Source organism: Ceratotherium simum, chromosome 10 (assembly GCF_057802395.1).
Source record: "Ceratotherium simum simum isolate JZ-2026a chromosome 10, ASM5780239v1, whole genome shotgun sequence".
NCBI classification, from domain to species: Eukaryota; Metazoa; Chordata; class Mammalia; order Perissodactyla; family Rhinocerotidae; genus Ceratotherium; species Ceratotherium simum.
Window position 1 is genome coordinate 35,027,803 of NC_141909.1, and position 18,516 is coordinate 35,046,318.

Genomic DNA, 18,516 nt, shown 5'->3' on the forward strand with positions numbered 1-18,516 from the left:
AACGCAGTATGTGTCTGTAGCAATCAGAAAAAACAAATCAGCATTCATGAAATAATGCCTCCCTTCTAATCATATTTTTTAAATAAATCCCTCTTTTTTGTCTTAAACAAAGGTAGGTATTGGTTCAATGTGGGAACTGGTTTTTTATTAACTGCCCTGATAAAACAGACCCTTTTAAATAGTTTTGGGAATACAATTTGTTAATTGTTTTTGCTATTGTAGGTGAAGAAGCAAGGCATCACACGAATCTTTTAGGCACTTTTTATTTTCCAAAAAAAATTGTCGTTAATATATAAACATCTCATTCTCTCAAAAAATTCTACAACTATACAGCTGTTTGCTCCATTATTTGCATAGGAAATGACCACAATACAAAAATAAGAGGGAAAAAGAAGCAAAACAGCAACCGATTTATGCTTTTTATGTAGGTATGTTTCCACGTATAAACATTTTGAAGCCTCTTACAAAATATTTACACCGTTCGTCATCTATTTACATGTTTTAAGAGCAACGTTTCTAACAAACAAAACTATAATTTATCAAGTTATGAAAATTTTCTAAAAAAACTTACTATATTACCACAAAATAAATAAAGATAAACAATATTTTAAAAACAAAATTAAATTTTCATTTCAATTAAGACCCCTTTTGGCGTTTTGCTTATTCTGCCCTTTGGTTAACAGCATCAGCATCACATTACTATTTTATATTGCATATATGTAGCACTTGCTTCCTTAAGTTTTCAACATGTCATTTGTAATTAAAAGCAGACACTGAGTCAGTATTAACAATAGATTAACTAAACTGCACCGTAATTTAGGTAAAATTACTGTGTCTAACTGTATATTACATGCAAAATCCACATAAATTGGCATTTAACCAACAGTCCCGCACGAGCAAACATCTCTGTTGCTAGGTATATGAAAACTGCATCATAAATTCAACATTGCCATGTGAAAACTACATAAGTCCTTCTTAAAAATGATACTGTGTTTAGCTTATTGTAAGAGGTTTAACTTTTATATATTGTAACTATCTTTAAGCTCTGGAGTTCATAATTCATATAAAATGTCTTCCATATTTAAAATAAACAATCCTATTTTAATCAGTGCATGAAATCTGCTTTTAACGTTCATTTGAATGATTATTTCTTCCCCCTAAAGAAATGAATTTGGTAAGGTTCTAAGAGGTATCTTACCACAAATTCTAACTGTAAATGTATTCATGGTTATTTCCAAAAGAATTATTTATGATTTTTCCCCAAAAGAATCTTAGAAAACTTGTAATAAACCTATAAAGCTGATCTGCATATTTACAAAATTTTGAATAGCAAATATAGGCAACTCATATAAAAAAACAAAACAACACATTTGTTCAATGGCTATTTGTGAATTGCCAGGTACACTGTGCACCTCTAAGGAATTATCTAATATTGAAAAAATTACTCAATGTCAAGTAAAATCTTGACATACAATCCAGTCTTCTTCCAGTGCCTGCCAACTGACTTGTTTACTAAACACTGTCACCTTAAATGATGGTGCTTAGGTAGAAACACTGCAAACACCCCCGCACCCCCACCCCCTACCCACGCTGAGATGTGGCTGCCTGTCCAGAGATGAAATCTGCTTGAGTAAAGCCATATACATTACAGCAAGCATTCCAGATTCTTAAAAGGACCAAACACTTTGGTATTAATACATGTATTCCCTGTTCTCAAATATACAAAATATACATTTCCAGTTTGTTTTTTTTCTTTATATATATAGTTAAGTTTGTAGTTTAAAATTTTGCCAAACGAACTGCAGAAGGTCAGTGTGAGTTGCATAGGCGAGGCAGGCCCGCAGCGGCGGCGGCGGCTCAGTTCTGGTGCCTCTTCATGTGCAGGGCCAGGTGGTCGGAGCGGGAGAAGCTGCGGTTGCACACCCCGCACTGGAAGGGCTTGGCGCCCGTGTGCTTTCGGTAGTGGCGGGTCAGCTCGTCCGAGCGCGCAAACCTCCAGTCGCAGCCTTCCCAGGTGCACTTGTACGGCTTTTCACCTGTGACAATGAACCAAGAGAGGTGAGGTGGCCTGCATGCAAGACAAACATTTTTTTAAAATCGTGGTCCAGGAGAAGGAAGGTTCATGAATTCCATTATGAACTAAACTCCCTCCAGGTAATCTAGTGAAGGAAGTCACTGTTTCATAGGCTAGTATTAACCTAATGATATAAAGAAAACAAGTATTCTGTGTAACTTTAAAGAACGAGAAAATGGCAATTTAAACATGCACGATGAATCAGTCCTCTTATTTTTATGTACTGCTCCTGTGCATATAAATCCATGAAATGACTACATGAGCTTGGATGGTTTTATCATTACTGTGTGAATAGAATCTCTATACCCCACAAACCCAAATTAAATTAGTATAGGACTAAGGGCTATAAGATGGGAGGAAAAAATTCGGGAGCTACTCAAATCACCAACATAATGAATTTAATGTACCACAACTGCAGTCCTTTACTTCAAACTGGCCCTAAATGTTTCTGAATTAGCCAAACTTCCAGCACATAAACCAGTTCACTTGGACACACAGCCTCTAGAATGGACAATTAGGGCACTCACTCTTTGATATTCACTCTAGCACATACATTCATACCTCCCCATTTTTCAGATTAAAGCAAAACAAAGCTAGAAAAATATTAAAGCTGAATGGTGTTAAAGCTTTATGCATTTGATAGTTAGATTCCTCAACCAGATCAAGAAGTCCAGTAACGATGACTTCATGTTGGTGAAGAGCCCTGAAACACCCATAATAATTCTAACATTTGCTGATATATGCATTTAATTTTTCTTTGTAATGCATTACACGAAAAAGATTATCAAAATTCATTCCATAAGTGATTTGCCAAGTGTCTACTCTATGCCAGGCACTGCCCTGAATGCTTACGATTGATACACGTCAATAAAACAAAAAAATGCCTGGCCTCATGGAGCTTACATGTGTGATATATATTTTAAAAGTCTCTAATCATTCTCTCTACCTATTCTTTCACAGCTCTCTTCATTTAAATAGTGAAACTGGCATCGAGCCCCCCACCCCACCCCACCATTATTCTTTTTTTTTTTTTTTTTAAAGATTTTATTTATTTATTTTTTCCCCCAAAGCCCCAGTAGATAGTTGTGTGTCATAGCTGCACATCCTTCTAGTTGCTGTGTGTGGGACGCGGCCTCAGCATGGCCAGAGAAGCAGCGCGTCGGCGCGAGCCCGGGATCCGAACCCGGGTCGCCAGCAGCGGAGCGCGCTCACTTAACCACCAAGCCACGGGGCCGGCCCCCCACCATTATTCTTAATGTTGTCTAAAGTTTGTTAGTTGCTAATCTTTCAACACCACTTTTTAGAATGCAATCTAAACTCCCAGTTTTAGAACTAACTAATCCTATTTAATTGAGATCATGTATTCCCCTAAATAAATCCCAAAACCTAAGAATCTTTCACTGAGCACTAACAGGTAGTTCCTATATTTATGCTGTATTTTGTTATAATTTTCTATGAATGTTAGTTCAAGATGAGAGTTTGTGAGATAAATTTGCATATTCAAGTACTGTTGGTGTACAGCTGAATTTTATATGGATACCTTTTAAAACTCTGAATAGTCAAACTCCTAAATTCCTTAAAAAAACATTGTCTTCTGAAAGGGAAGAACCTCAGAGTTGCTTTGAACAGTCATTACTTCGTACCACAATGACATTCAACAGCCTTTCTGCCTGATTTAGCAGTATCATATTCAGGAAGTTGTAAGATTACTCAACTGAGTCCAAATTTTAAAAGACACTGTCCACATCAACTGAGATTTCTATAGTTTGCGGTTAATATATTTTTGCTGTCCTGATACCCCGTCTGATTCAAACAAAATCTCATAAGGACAAAGAAGAAAGGGCCAGAATAGCCCTTTGAAATTTGTACTAATTATTTCTCACGCGATTTCTCTGTCAACTCCGATGGCACACATCCCCGAACCACCTTTCCTCTCTCCTCTCCTCTGGCTCGGAACCAAGACACAAACATTTTTATTTCTTTAATTCTTTTTTTGGTTCCTATCACTCCGTTTTAAAAATACACATCTCAATTTCTGAAGTATTTTTTTCTCATAGTAAATTCTAAGAATTTAAGCTAATACACTCAAACCTTTTAAGTAACATAATAAACCACTTTTCACTTATATTCACATAGAATCTGTTTAATACATAGAAATATTCTAATAGTAGTAGTAAATGTAGCAATCACTCTTGACGTAAATCAAACAGAAAAAAATTACTTTTTGCACAGTGTTTGTTTTTGTTCCTTGTGAAAAATAAATCACCAAAACAAACATGTTGGCTAAATACTTTACTGTCATTTAATGGAAAGAGAAAGTTATTTCTGATGTCTGAGGCAAGGTAAAAAAAATTCCTCAAGTGCCCCAATTTTGAAAGAAATCATTCTAGTCTTTTGAATTTAATAATTAAATAGCGAGAGAACTGAATTTTCAGAGTTTATTTAAGGAACAAGGGACACTAGACTCTTTTTGTTCACTATTTTTATTGGCTATGAAGCAATAAACTGCACCAGTATTTTTTAAAGTTTACTTTACTGATTGGTTGAAAAACGGTAGCCATTAAAGTTTCTAAAACATTTGGGGTTTTTCTCTCAATTTATGCACATCTATAGATTATTCAGCCAAGAACGCTACCAGTGTCTGGGACACTAGTTACAGGGCCAAGTCTTGACTGTAGAAGCAAGGACAGCTACTCCCCACTTGCTGCACTTTCCACGGCATTTGTTCAAGTGTCAACACCGCTCAAGGAAAACACCGTAGAGGAAGCTGCTACCCCATTTCTGGCCAAACAGCAGATTCGGGCCTTTCTTCCTCAGCCAGAAACACTATGCATGGTACTTCTGGGAAACCAAACTGACTTCCTTTAAGTTGTTTCAACAGGATAGAGCTTTCAAAAGTTTAATTGGATTTTTACAGAATCTCCGTCCAATACCACCAATTTAAAATATTTAGTTAAATGCTTTCAACATCAACTGTATTTTTAAGTTCTCATGCTGTTAATGTGAAACTTTCCAAAGGCAAGAAAAAAAGTGACAAGTTTGCATAGCATGGAAAACAAGCTTCAACTTTATCTCAAATAAAATATACATTTTCTCATTCTATTCTAAAATTACTAGGAATATTTTGCTAGGAATCCCCAACCTTTTAAAAAAATATTCAGGTTAAACATACATACTATCCATAGTCAAGTCAATTAATATAGTTTATAAAAATGTTAAGCAAACACATTACCAGTAAAAGGAGGGAGCAGGCACAAATATCCGTTGAGCACACACTCCGGAGTTGGGTACTTCGCATTATTTCACTTAATCCTCATGATAACTCCATGAGTTAGAAGCAAACGAGTTTCACATTAAGAATCCTAGCCTGCTACTTTCCTTCAATGCCCTACTAACATCCTCCATTAGCAAACACTAATACACTCTATATGAATGATTTAAGGAACACATAGATATTGTTCAAATTTATTTAAAGATTCTAAAGCCACTTGTGAAGGTCAGTTAAGGAACAGCTTAATGGACTCAGAGCAGGTTAAACCGACTGTCTGAAGCAAAGGGCGGCCCCGGCTGAGCCAGTCCTCAGTGGAGCCCCACCTTTCAGGACATGTGGGGTCCTTAAAACTGTTCTGTCCTGGTATTCACAATCCCCCAAGTATCACCTAATAATGGTTCCTCTTTACTTCAGGCTAAGTGAATTTCGGTGGGTTAGCAGAACATGTTTGCTGCAAAGTATTCGCAACATCTTTTAGCGATGAACTAAAAAACAATCACTTATCTATTTTTTCTCCTCTGATGAAGAGATAAAAAAAGACTTTTGAGCCTAGCACAATAGAATGGGAGGTTTCTCTGCTCTGCTGAACATATTCAATAGGCTCATACCAAGGCCTTTCTCTAGAATGTTCTACATAGATTCTTCTAACAAAAGAAAAATGTCCTAGATGAAAATATTTATCTTAGAATAGTTATTTTAGGTAACTTTTTAAAAGTTTACTACAGCATATTTGCACATCTGGTTTCCTTCCTGATGGCTAGAAGATAATCCTATCATTATATCTGAAAGAGGCTGAAAACCATCAGCATCAAAGTCAATGTTTAGTAAATGAGAGGGTAACCTGCACTAACTGACTTGCAAAACAGCAAATAAGACTTGGTTTCTGGCCTCAGAGAACTTAAAATCCACATCCTATTCTGAGACTCAAAATAATGCAAACTGTTCAAGTGGAATAATTTATTTCAATAGTTAGTATTTAATCTTAATTCTTAGAATTTAAGAGTCCTTGAAGCTCAAAATGAGCTCTTATTTCAAGAGGAAAATATTTTCATGCAATTCAATAATTAGATTTTTTTCCATCATTAGAGACTTACTGGAATTTAGAATCTGAAACAGTCGCTATATATTCTAATAAAGGTAAAAAATAGGACACATTAATCCTAAGATTAAAGAAATTCATGGGGAAATATTAGATATCTTAAAAAAACCAGATACAGTAGGATGATTTTGGCTCATTAATTCATATTTTTATATACTTATGCTAGTAATTTTCCACTTAAAAAATCTTTTTATTAAAGCTCATTGTAGCATATCTCCTGCACTTGGAACCGAAGGGTAGGAGTTCATTTCAAAGATTAGTACTATGAGGATTTACAAAACGCATCTAATATTTACTAGATATAGAATCCCTGTTAATAATGTACTAGCTTTAAGGATATTTACTAGATATAGAATCCCTGTTAATAATGTACTAGCTTTAAGGAAACTAATTAAAAGGATGCATTAAGAAAGAAACTTCCCTCTTTCTACCTGTTGGTCAATTCCTGTTGGTCCCTTTCTTTAAAATCTGATTCACCTTACTCCTTCCAGAAAACCTCTGAACAGTCCAGGAGATCATTCCACTTCTTTGTATTCTCATCAACACTTAAATTCGTTCCGAACGCTTGATTTGCTTGATTTGCACATGTATTGCTGTACGAAGGCTTCAAACAGCTGTATTTTGCCTCCTTAGCTAGCTCTGAAAGTTCCTCAAGGGCAGAGACTGTCTTCTATTCCAGCTGTAATGCCACACTTCTCCTAATGCACCTTTGGAGCAAGGACACGTTTGGCCCAAGTCTGACCAACTTATTTTCATTAATGAAAAGGAGGGAAGGTATGAGAGAGAGGAAAGTGTCCAGTCTGAGTCTATCAGATTGCCTTTTTCCCATGGCCCCACATGCAGCAGGGCTCTGCCTGGGACCACTGAAGAAAATCCAACTAAATGTCTGTACCAGTGAGAATCATGCTTTTAGCCTCTTCAGGAGGACATGTTCAGAATCAGTTTATTACCCATCCTGAAGTTCTACAAGGATAAGTAAACTCTACGTAAACATGTTTTCTTTTACAGAATTAGACCAGATTTGATGAAAATCAGGGAATTCTGGAGCCCCTACTGCTGGTCAAAGGCAGCAAGGCAGCGAGGGGGCTTCTGGGGCCAGACAGCAGTGATGTGCCAAACTTAAAGGCATCGGATAGGTGGGGACGTGCTGTCCTGGGTTACACTTGCAGTCTACATCCCGGCAGAGTCAGTCTCCAGGCTTCTAATCTCCTGCTACTTCTCTTAAGAGTTCTTGACAAAAACAATGGAAAACATCCTCTATCATTAATAGTGTTAATGAAATACCAATTCTTCAGTCTCCTGACAAAAAGACAACACTCAGATTCACTTTCTTGAATTCAAAAATTCACTGAATTTTTTAAGTGTCATGAAACATTTTACTTTTTGTTTAACCAAAATATAAAAATTCTATATTTTCATTTCTCAGCATGGAATGAGTACTAGATAACCTTTCCCTAAATTTGCACTTAATGTTGTCACCTTGACCAGGAGATTCCTCCCAACCTTAAAGGTTTGCATTTATAAAGTAGTCAAAAAGAAATTTATTCTTCAGCCCAGATATTTTTTAATGAAAGTTACCCATGGTACACTTCTAAAATACTGTAAAAACTCACCCTTAATCAAGTTGTTAGAGCTCCCTGAATACAAACAATACAGGCTGACAGAATAGAAATGCTGCTACGGAGATACTTTCACTAAAGTAGGACATTACTTTGTTTCCAACCTTTCACCAGAAAAGATGTAGGTCACCAAGTAAACAGCTACTACATTCTATGGAATTAAAAATATCTGCCCAAGCAAAAATCTTGGGTGATTCAATTGTTGCTTAAAAAAAATACTACTCTACAGTCTCTCTACCTTCACAGCTGATTGTTTCTATCACAACTTCAGCAATTCTACTTAATCTACCTATGAACTATTTTCTTCCACTAGTTTTTAAGAACAAAAAGGAAGAGATTCTCTTTGGATTCTCCACAAGATCAGTCAAAAATGTTTGCTTAATCAAATTATACTTAACTTTTGATAAGCTTTATCATCTCAAAACAATGTTTAATCAATTTCCTATGTAAATGTTTTTCAGATGAAAGAACAAGTCCTAGAAGCAAAGTTTAATCTTCCCAGCAAGTCATTAAAAAAAAAAAATTGTTTCTAAGCTTTCATGCTCATAAATACCTTTCTAGGGATCTGAACCAGCAAGTCTCTTAAGCCATGACTTTTTTTTACATAAGCTTGAAATTGTCAACATAGAAAATAAATTTCAAAGCTGCAAATGAAAGTAATTTAAGAATGTTTAACTACTAACATCTAACACTACAGGCTAAATGTGATACTTTTTCCTGTAGTTTTCAAATACAGACTCAAAAAATCATTGGGTATTAAATAATTTCATCCTGCAAAACTTCTTCACCTCTACCAATAACACAGGTTACACATTTAAACAATATTGATCTCTAGATCCAAACTGTATGAGATATATATATATATATTCTTATGCTGATTTTAGCTCTAAATAATTTTCTAAGGAAGTAAAATCCTTCCTATATATTTTTAAAGCCTTTCACTCCCTTCCAAAGTTCCACAAAAAAAGGAGTAAGTCATGTTCAGAACATTTTGAATGTTTCTTTTAATGCGGAAGTACCATGAATAAAAATGTCTTTACTGCCAATATTGTCAATATTTTTAAATAAAAAACCTATACCCAAAATATTCAATGGATAATAAGTGTAGAGCAAAGAACTAGACAGGAATTCATACCTAAGGATTTTTTAGTACCCAAACTGAAACTAAAATCAGTATTTAGCAACAAATCTCCAGCAGAGATTATGTATTTTAAAGGATACATAGTAACATCTTACTAAAATGTCATCAGGAAATAGTGTTCTGCATAAGCAAGCAAGGCAGAATTTGGGAATTCACTCCCTTTATAATTAGGCTTGGGCTAAAAATCTTTCCAAGACTTGCTATAGAATTCTTTCTTAAACAAGGAATCCCGAACACAGCTCACTGTAAAATGCAGCACTGACAGCACAGTGCTTCACTCCGAGAGTCCATTTCGTGTTCCTACACTATTTGTAGGTTTCCATTTTCTTTTGTGGTGGTGATTCCAATTGTCCTTTTCTCGTCAACCCTTGGCAAGCTGTCCTGGGATCATTTAGTGCACACATGTAACAGCCCGTGCACAGAGTCTGGGTCTAAGGGATACCTGAGCCAAGCGTGTGTGCTGCTCAAAAACTTTCTCTGCACAACTGCTCATTTTCTGCCCTGTTCCAGATAGCCGAGACCGATAAACCATCTAAAAATGTTCCCATACCCTAATTTCCCAACTGCTTTAGCCTATTCTCTAGGGTTAAGTGCATATCCACACATGTAACTAAAAACTAAGATTTCAAACATCAGTATTGAGTTCACTATTTACTTTTTCAGAACTTTTTCTTTGGAAAGTAAGTACTTTTTACTTACATGTAAACATGATTTTCAAAGAAATTTCCACACTCAACATAAAAGCAATATTTCAACTTACAGTATTCACAGGCAGACCAAGAAACCAGCAGTGATAAGAAAATTTTTCAATTTCTTGCAATTTTTTCTTTGTAGATAAAGAAATATAAAGTCTTAATATTTTTTCCTATTGCATTTTACTTCTTTTGGCCCTAATCCTGTGCTTAGAAGTTATTTTAAATCTTCATTATGAAACTAAAGAAAAGATAGTAACATGCATGAGCACAAGCAACTGGATGTACTGGAGGCAGTACATTTTTCTATTTGATTCATGAATCTGTTTACCAGTCACGTTGATTTGTAAGGGCAAAACAGTATGTGAATCTTTTTTTTTAAAAGGTGCTTGGGAACAACTTCTAAATTATGGCAGTGGGTATAGCCCCTTGCCTACATCATGAGACATACACAAATTTCAGTAGAATGTTTGCATTTAAATGCTGTCAAAAGTACAAATTATTTTTATTTGGAAACATACCACTTCTTGACACTGTTGCCTAGAAGCAGCCATAATTACTTCCAGAGGCAAGACATGTATATACACACATTGCAAGTAACACACACAAACACCCATACACCCATATAAGGAGTACCTCTATAGGCCTATAAGCGTGCTATCATATGTACATAAAAACATGTTTTTAAAAAGTGAAATATAATTATTTCCTAGAATAGAAGCAACATGTTTCAGATATTCTAACAATAGAAAGATAGAACTTTATATTATTTGTATATTCTTTCTGAATAAAGAAATCAAAGCGTATGAACTTAGAAAAACTTGAATGTTATGAGACTTCTCGTTCAAGAAAGTGTTATCTTCTACTCTTTCATACCAAATTTTTTTTAAAAAGGTCTTGTCTTGGGAAGACTATTTCCTTACGTTCAATTTGCAAGTCAAGAAGCATTTACAATCTAAAAATCCAGAATAAGCAATTAAATAGAACTCAGATGTAGGTTGTTTTAATTGCTTAAATCATTTTTAAAACATAAGGTAACTTGACATTTTAAAGCAATTACAATTATATTCCAAAGAAACACTAGGGTGCTTCACATTATGATTTAAAAAGTAATATTTCAGATTAAATAAAAGATCAAAATTCCCATATAGATTATTTTTAAAGTCTTAATAAATTGTCCAAGGCGGGGTGGGTGGGGAGGGAGACATAAAGAAAACAAAAAAAAAGCTATTAAATGAGAGAAGTTATTTAGAAGTACCTTGGCCTTAAAAGGAAGATAAAAAAAGGAGCCTTTGCTGGCTTCAGCTAAATTCATTTAAAAACAACAAGCAGGGTGGGGAGGATGCAATGAGAGCACAGGTAATTTTAAAAGGCATTGTCTAGAAACTAGAAATGAGGAGAAAACAACCTCAATGCTCTATGATTACCCAAGAACGGGTTTAGCCAGATGAACAAGTCGGCTACAAACCCTCCCCAAGGCATCTGAAAGACTATCAAACAAAACTTTATTAAACTGGATTACATGGGCTCACTCATTAGACGTCGTCGAAGGCCACACGTTTATGATCAGGTGGAAACGTTGATGCATGGGATCCAAACCAGGCCCAGGTCATCTTTTTAGTTCGTTTTCATTAGGACAAGCATTGTTAAGACAACCTGCTATTAAATTTCTTTGCCAGCAGGTCAAGTTCCAGAATCCCAGGTATAAGCATTCAGAGCACTAAACCCTGACAGGGTTGCGAGGCTGTTTAGATATGCTCTGACTACATCCCGGCAATAAGCAGTCGATTACATCGTTATATGCAACTGCACTCTCTTTTATGAGGAGACTTTAACCTCATGAAAACAGTGTTCCCTCCATCCTATCTCCAGTTTCAAGGACTTTCAAAGAAGAAAAAACAATAGTTCAAATGTTTCAAAGTTATTTCTACTTCCCCTCAATCAAAATTCAGGTAAGAAACCCATTTTCAATGTGTCCTTCCTTAATATAACGTATTTTCCATAAGAGGATATTTTACTATTTCTATATGGAATGTCTTCTTGGCCTTGTCACTTGTATTTTAAAAACTTCAGACTGAGTTTATTGTATGTTTAATGGGTGTTTAACATAAATATAATTTCTACTTCGGGCAGCTTATGTAGAAGCTCTCCTTTTATATACTCAATTTGTCTACATCTAAAAACTTCAGACCAAAACAACCCATTCATTTCATTGATAAAAACACAAGATGTCTTTTCTTTAAAAGCAATTTCTCAGAAAGCCCTGGAATCTACCACACGGTCGCCAACACTATTTAGATTTTAATAAGCAGTGTTTATCACTGGGATATCAAGCAATACTTCTAACACGCATACACAGTGTCCGCAGCCATATTCCTCTTATGCTCTATCTCAGCAGTGACCTTTGTTCAACGGCTTTTACTTTTTAATGCAGCAGTTAGAGATAACTACTTCATTTATCAAAACTCAATTTCCATAGTAACATCTAGCCTGGGGAGATTCAAGTCCTTACACTAATCCAACAACCCATTCAAAGGAACTGTTGAATACTTTGGTTTCCATAGCAATGATGGAATAAAACATTTTGCTAGGTCATTGCTTTTATTAGCAAACTTATTCTTTGAACTTTAGGTTAAGGCTTCATTTACTGAGAGGGGAAAAAAAACACAATCACTTCGTATAAGTTCGTTTCTTTAGGGCTGTCCTTTTAAGAAAATCACGAATAGTAACCATCTATATATTTGAAAATATTTTGGGTATTTGGAGGCTTTTAAAGCATGCCACCTAGTTTTGCCCTAAAATGGGTTCTGATATAAAGTTTTCAAATTAAAAAGCATTGAAAAGTGAACTGAAAAAATAAATACTTATAAAATTAAAGGAGCTAAACTTAACAGCATATTTTAAACAAGGATGAAATATAAGCTAGAATAAAGATAGTCTCTCAGCCGCAGCAAATATGAGCTGGGGTGGGGTGTAGAATAACTTTTAAACCACGACCTCATCTTTGCCTGATTTTAATACTCTGCAATTTCGGGCTTACCTTTCATCAAGCACAGAAAACATGCTAAACACAGATATCTTAGGCTAAAGATGAAACTACAGATAATGTATTAAGCAGTTATGCCTTAGATGCTAACTGGAAAGGTTTTTAGTGTTTAATATAGCTTTATAGAAGCCAACTGATTTGCTATGGAGGGAGAAAATGAGTTACATTTTTTTCCTTCAAGATAGAAATAGCAGTGCCATTAAAGTCTTAAAATCCATTAGTAAACATGGTTGTTTACATTTTTGGGTAATTAATTCTATGTGAGGTGACAGGGCAAGGACTTAGTGAGGGAACATCAGCCTTCCTGGAACCAGACTTTTTCACTGAACTGAATTTTGAGCCAAGCCAGTGCTGAAAAGGTAGGCCATTAAAAAATAAAAGTTGACAGAAGAAAGAAGAGATCAAACACGTGTTGGCTTTTAAAAGGATGAATACCACTTACACTATTTACACAACTCACAGAATTAACAAGAAAATTACATACCAGTATGAGTCCTCAGGTGAGCTTTTAAATGAGAAGACTTTGTATAAACTTTTGTGCAGCCTAAAATAAAGGAGAGGAAGAAGAGCTTGTCATTTGGGAGATCCTTTTGAAATCTTTACATTTGATGATTTGGTGTTTAAAATCTGGCTTTAAAGAAATCTCTCATGCTAGATGAGGTATCTGTAGCTTCGGTTTTAAAGAAGTTTTAAAGAGTGCTCCTCTATTACCTTATTAAAGTATAAAGTGATTTGCTTTACGTATCACTTCAGCAGAAAGAGCACAGATAGATAATCAAACCTAGTTACAAATGGGAAATTTGTGTTTATATTCCAGTAGGTGCCTTACACTAGCAACACGTACTTCAGTGATTTAAACGTTTTTAACGGCTCTAGAGCTGACAATGTTAAATCATTACCCAAGATGACTGCAATTTTCTGTGTGCCTACATTTCTTGCTTTTTCATTTAGTATGTCATGCCATATCATGTACTACAGTCAATAAATTATACCCTGTATTAATCATAAACTAGCTAATGCCAGCAACTTGTAGATACATTCATCACCGTCATCAATTTATATTCTGTGCCACGTACATCATTCAAGAACGAGCATATGTTCATATGCTATCAGAACTATCCTTAAATCTACTGTGGACAGTTTTGTGCCTACCATCAGGATAGCAGCCTCCTCAATCCCCACTTCATTACCATACCTTATTTTCCCCTACCTTACTTATTAATCTCTTTTCAGGGTACTTAATCTAGAATTAAAAACTCCAATTTAGATTGTTATGTTAAAGTAACTCTGGCATTAAACTCGAAATTCAGGTTTTTATTTAATATTAAAGAGTCCAGAGTAACTTTTTTCCAGAATACTCTAGCCATTTTTTTAATACATCAAATAAGCATTAGACAACTAAATGGTCACATACCAGGGTAAGGCACAGAAACTGAAAAATGAAAAGAACAAGTACATGATTTTTTTTATTATCAAGCCCTATTTTCCTGTGTCAATTTAAAAGCTGAGGCTGAAGAAGGCACACACACCCCAACACTAAATGCAAGTACTGATGCCTCAAACAGGGGAGATCACCTACCAGGGTAATCACAGTAGTGGATGCGGCGTTTCTCCAAATCGGGGTTACTCCTTCTATTGTATCTGACAGGTTGGATGTTTTGCGAATTAACTGGCAGGGTGGCAGGTAAATTTGGATTGTGAATTGCCAGTTTAGAAGCAATTGTAGCAGCATAGGATGGAGGTGGGGTTAAATTCTGGAGCATCTCTGCTTGTCTATCTGGACTTCCAGGCTCTGAGCTTGGTGGTGACGGGGGAAAGTAAGTGGCTTGTTGTGGAAGAAACTGACTTGGCATTGTGTATGTGCAAGGGGGCATGCCTTGGAATTGTTTCATCGCAGTCTGCGGAACAGCAGAGGTGTGTGTGTTAAGGCCTGCCATGGCAGCTGACATAGAAACATTAAGAGTGTCCATTACTGCTGTCTGGTTTGTAGAACTGGGCATATCTAGATCCGGTGTATTCAGTAGCTGGTACAGGTGGCCCTGCTGGGGAGGGACAGAGAGATGAAGATCTGGTGTAGGAAGTTCTTGTTTGATGAAAATATTGTTCACCTCTGGAGCTGCGGTCTGGTGTGAGCTGAATATACTGGTGAACTCGGGGAGGGCCTGGGTCGGGGCCGGAGGAGGGGCAGTCGTTTCACTCTGGTGGCTGAAAATGGTAACAGGTTCTGTCTTGATTTGTGTTACGCACGGTCTCTGGGATTTGTAGAGGCCAGTTCTCAGGTGAGTGATGTCAGGGAGGAAGACGTTCATGTTGATACTGTAAGGTAGCCCTTCACTGTCAGTGAAGAACTGGTCTACGACTGAGGCACTGTCTCGTCTATACTTTTTATGCTCTGGAATTATAGAAACTGGAGGAAGCTGAGGTGTCAGATACTTCTCCATTTCACATCTTGTCTAAAAAAGAAGAGATACAAACATGCATAATCCATCCGATTCATCATTTCAGGAAGGACATACAAAAGGGTCCTTACCAAAAATTCCCCCAACAATCCGTGTGAAAAGTACTAGGGCCAACTCCTTCTAAGTGTTGCTTATAAACATATCAGGTTTATTTGCCAATTGTGTAATAACTAGTAGTTCACCAAAACCTTATGAAACTGTATAACCTGTACTTGGTAAAATTGCTCCCACAATCAACCCCAAACAAAAAGTGAAAGAGGCAAATCAAGAAAGAAAGGAAGCAAACAGAAAACATATTCCTTTCTGATGCAATAATAAAGTATATTTTATTATTACTCACGTACAAGCAAGATTCCCTGCCCAACTACTCAGTTAAGTTTCGAACTCAAGTACAGTATTGTAATATCGCCAAACTACCTTGCTTCTGTTCATGCCATATAGGCGAGTTTAACTTTTTTTTAAAAAAACTATGCAAATCTTAATAATATGGCAGTTTTTTTTTTGCCTGGATAGATATTGCTGAAATATCTAATATAAAACATTCCATGGCTATTTTGGCCTCTTTTCTCGTTTATGGTTCAATGGAAACTTAAATACAATGTTTTGAGCAAAATATAGTATCCACTGAAAGAACAAAACAACTTCACACTCGGACATTTGATCTAAATGTTGATTTTCATCAGCAGATTCTGTAATTGGTTAATATGATAATGAAATGTTCCTATTCATATCCCTATCTAAAACAGATCTTTAATTACCTAGGGGAAAATCACTCCCTTGGTAGACTGGTGCTAAGGGGCCTGTGGCTGGGGAGAGGCCGGCTAGCACAGTCATCAGCAAAACATTTATCACGTCCTCCTCAGTGGGCCAATGCTACATTCCCCCCTACTCTGTAAAAAGCTCAGTCATCCCTTACCCTCTTGGTGTCTCCTAAGCAGAAAACTGACAAACTGAAATAACCAAATCGTTTCCAAACAGTGATTTTTTAAGGACATAATCCAGCTTGTAACTAGTCTCCTGAGTCTTTTTACAGCTATCTTCTCTCCTAGTCTAACATAGATTTTTAACACTGAAAAGGAAATTTCAAAAGAAAAAAAAACCACCAACTAGAAGGCTCATAGAACTATTAACGGTAGCATCTTAATCGGTGAATAATGCAGTCATTTTTTGCTACTACTTAATTTCAAAAGTGTTTCATATCGGACCTCGTATCATTCGGTGTGGATGCAGACGGGGTTTCCCGGATAGCCACGATTTAAAAATAAAAATTATCGCTCTAGTCATGTGAGTCACATCTCTGACAAATGCCCCTGGCCCTTTCACAGCACGGCGACACTCGCAGACCCCCGGAGTAGGAGCTGGGTAGCCAACACACAATATACCAAGGGGCTATTAAATGAAGCGTCTTGAAATAAACAGAACTAAACCCCTTCATGCACTTCGCTCCCGTGCTGGTTAGTGGTTTCTGATTTTAGCTCTTCCAGCTGTTTGCATGTGGGTATGTTTCCAACTTTTTTTTTCCTTGGTACAGGCTAAAAGTCCCGGGAAGTTTTTTCTGGGCTATATGACTCCCTGCGTGGGCGAAAGAAACAGGCGGTTGCTCGAATTCGGCTGCCGGGCAAGTGTAAAAGCCAACTGCCAGCTTTCAACGCGGCTCCGGGAGGAAATTTACGCGCACATGAAGAAAACAACAGCCCTGGTCTTTTTTTGTCTTTCTTTTTAAGGGAAGATAAGCCCTCCAATACAACCTTAGCTTTTCTAACTCGCGTCTCCCAAAGGCAGCCCCCGATCGCGTCTAAAACAGGTTGAACCAAGGGGTATGAAACTAGCGCCCGGAGGGGCCTCACCCCAGCACCCCGATTTGCATTTCCACTTAACCCGAGACGACGCGGGATAGGGTGACCTCCAAGGCCATGGCACTGGGAGGAGCGGGGGATTACGGGGAAAGGCGGAATTTAAGTAAAGTTGGGCGTGAGGTACGAGGCTTCATCCTCCAAGTATAAGAAAAACAACCAAGGTGCGCGTGAGCACCTAGTTCCTTCTTCAACCATTCCCGGACGGACCGGCCAGGGCAGATTCATCTTGGACACCCTCCCTCGGGGCCCCCGACTTTCTCCCCAGGAAACACCGGTGCCCAGCCTCGGAGGGCAGGGCGGGGCTGCCCACCGCACTCGGGCTCCCGGTGCGCCCCGACGCACGCCCCAGCCTGGAGCGGCCCCTGTCGCCCGCGCGTCGCAGCGGCGGGACACGCCCGAGCCCCGGGAGGGAGGCGGAGGGAGGCGAGCCGCTCTGCTTACCTGGACCAGCTCCTCGGGGGGCAGCCGCGGGCCCGCGGCGGGCGGCGGCTGCGGGGGCGCGGGCTGCGCCTGCGGGTGGTGGTGCGGGTGCTTCAGCTCGTCGCCGGGGAAGAGCGCCGCGTCGCGGGCCGGGTTCGCAGCGCCCAGCACGGGCTTGAGCTGCGCGAACACCGGCTCGTCCTGCGGGGCCGGCGGCTGGGGCACGGGTCCCAGGCGGGCGCTCATGGTCAGGACCCGCGTAGCCATGGGCACTCGGGGGTCGGCTCCGGGCGCGGGGCGCGGGTCGAGCGCGCTTCCCACCTCGCCCACGCTGGCTCGGGCCGGCGAGCTCGGCGCGGGGCCGCGGGCGGAGGAGGGGAGGCTCCGGGCGGACCCCTCAGGCAACAACAGGCGCGGGTTTCGAAGGCGCGCACAAAAAGCAAAACTCTTCCGCTCCGCCACGCGTAAACGCCAACGTCCTCCGGGCGGCCACTTTCTCCCGCCCCGCCCCACCGCGCTCTCTCACTCGCCGGAGCCCGCTCCCGCCACCGCCGGTCTCCGCGAGCGAGCTGCAAGCGCGCGTACCTGCCCCGCGACTACTGACACTTGACGCCCGCCTGTATTTTACCCAACTCCGAGTGGGCGGGGCCCGCCAACCAAACTGGCAGCCCTGCGGCCAATCGCGAGGCCCCGAGGCCGGCCGGGCCGGAGGGGCTAGCCTATGAGAAGGGAGGAGTTCTCCCAGGGCCCCGCCTCCGCCGGGCCGACCGCACCCCTCTTGGGCCACGAGCTTCGCGCTCAGGGCGGCCGCGCAGTTTGTACACAACTTCTGTGACAGA

The 18,516-nt window shown here is 38.9% G+C and overlaps 1 protein-coding gene across 1 annotated transcript; it reads right to left on the reverse strand.

Moving 5' to 3' along the window:
- Positions 1–247: 247 nt before the first annotated feature.
- Positions 248–18,262, reverse strand: KLF5 (KLF transcription factor 5). Its single transcript, XM_087435992.1, has 4 exons — positions 17,699–18,262; positions 14,522–15,395; positions 13,427–13,486; positions 248–2,036 (listed from the first exon to the last, which is right to left on the reverse strand). The coding sequence occupies exons 1-4, from the start codon at positions 17,942–17,944 to the stop codon at positions 1,858–1,860; spliced, it is 1,359 nt and encodes a 452-aa protein (XP_087292118.1). The 5' UTR covers positions 17,945–18,262; the 3' UTR covers positions 248–1,857.
- Positions 18,263–18,516: the final 254 nt, after the last annotated feature.

Bases quoted from the DNA above. Each gene is read 5' to 3' on its own strand.
- KLF5 (XM_087435992.1), bottom strand. From the start codon at position 17,944: ATGGCTACGCGGGTCCTGACCATGAGCGCCCGCCTGGGACCCGTGCCC. The intron at 15,396-17,698 runs GTAAGCAGAGCG...CTTCTTTTTTAG, and splicing joins CCCCCGAGGAGCTGGTCCAG to ACAAGATGTGAAATGGAGAA. The intron at 2,037-13,426 runs GTATGTAATTTT...TCATTGTCACAG, and splicing joins TCACCTGAGGACTCATACTG to GTGAAAAGCCGTACAAGTGC.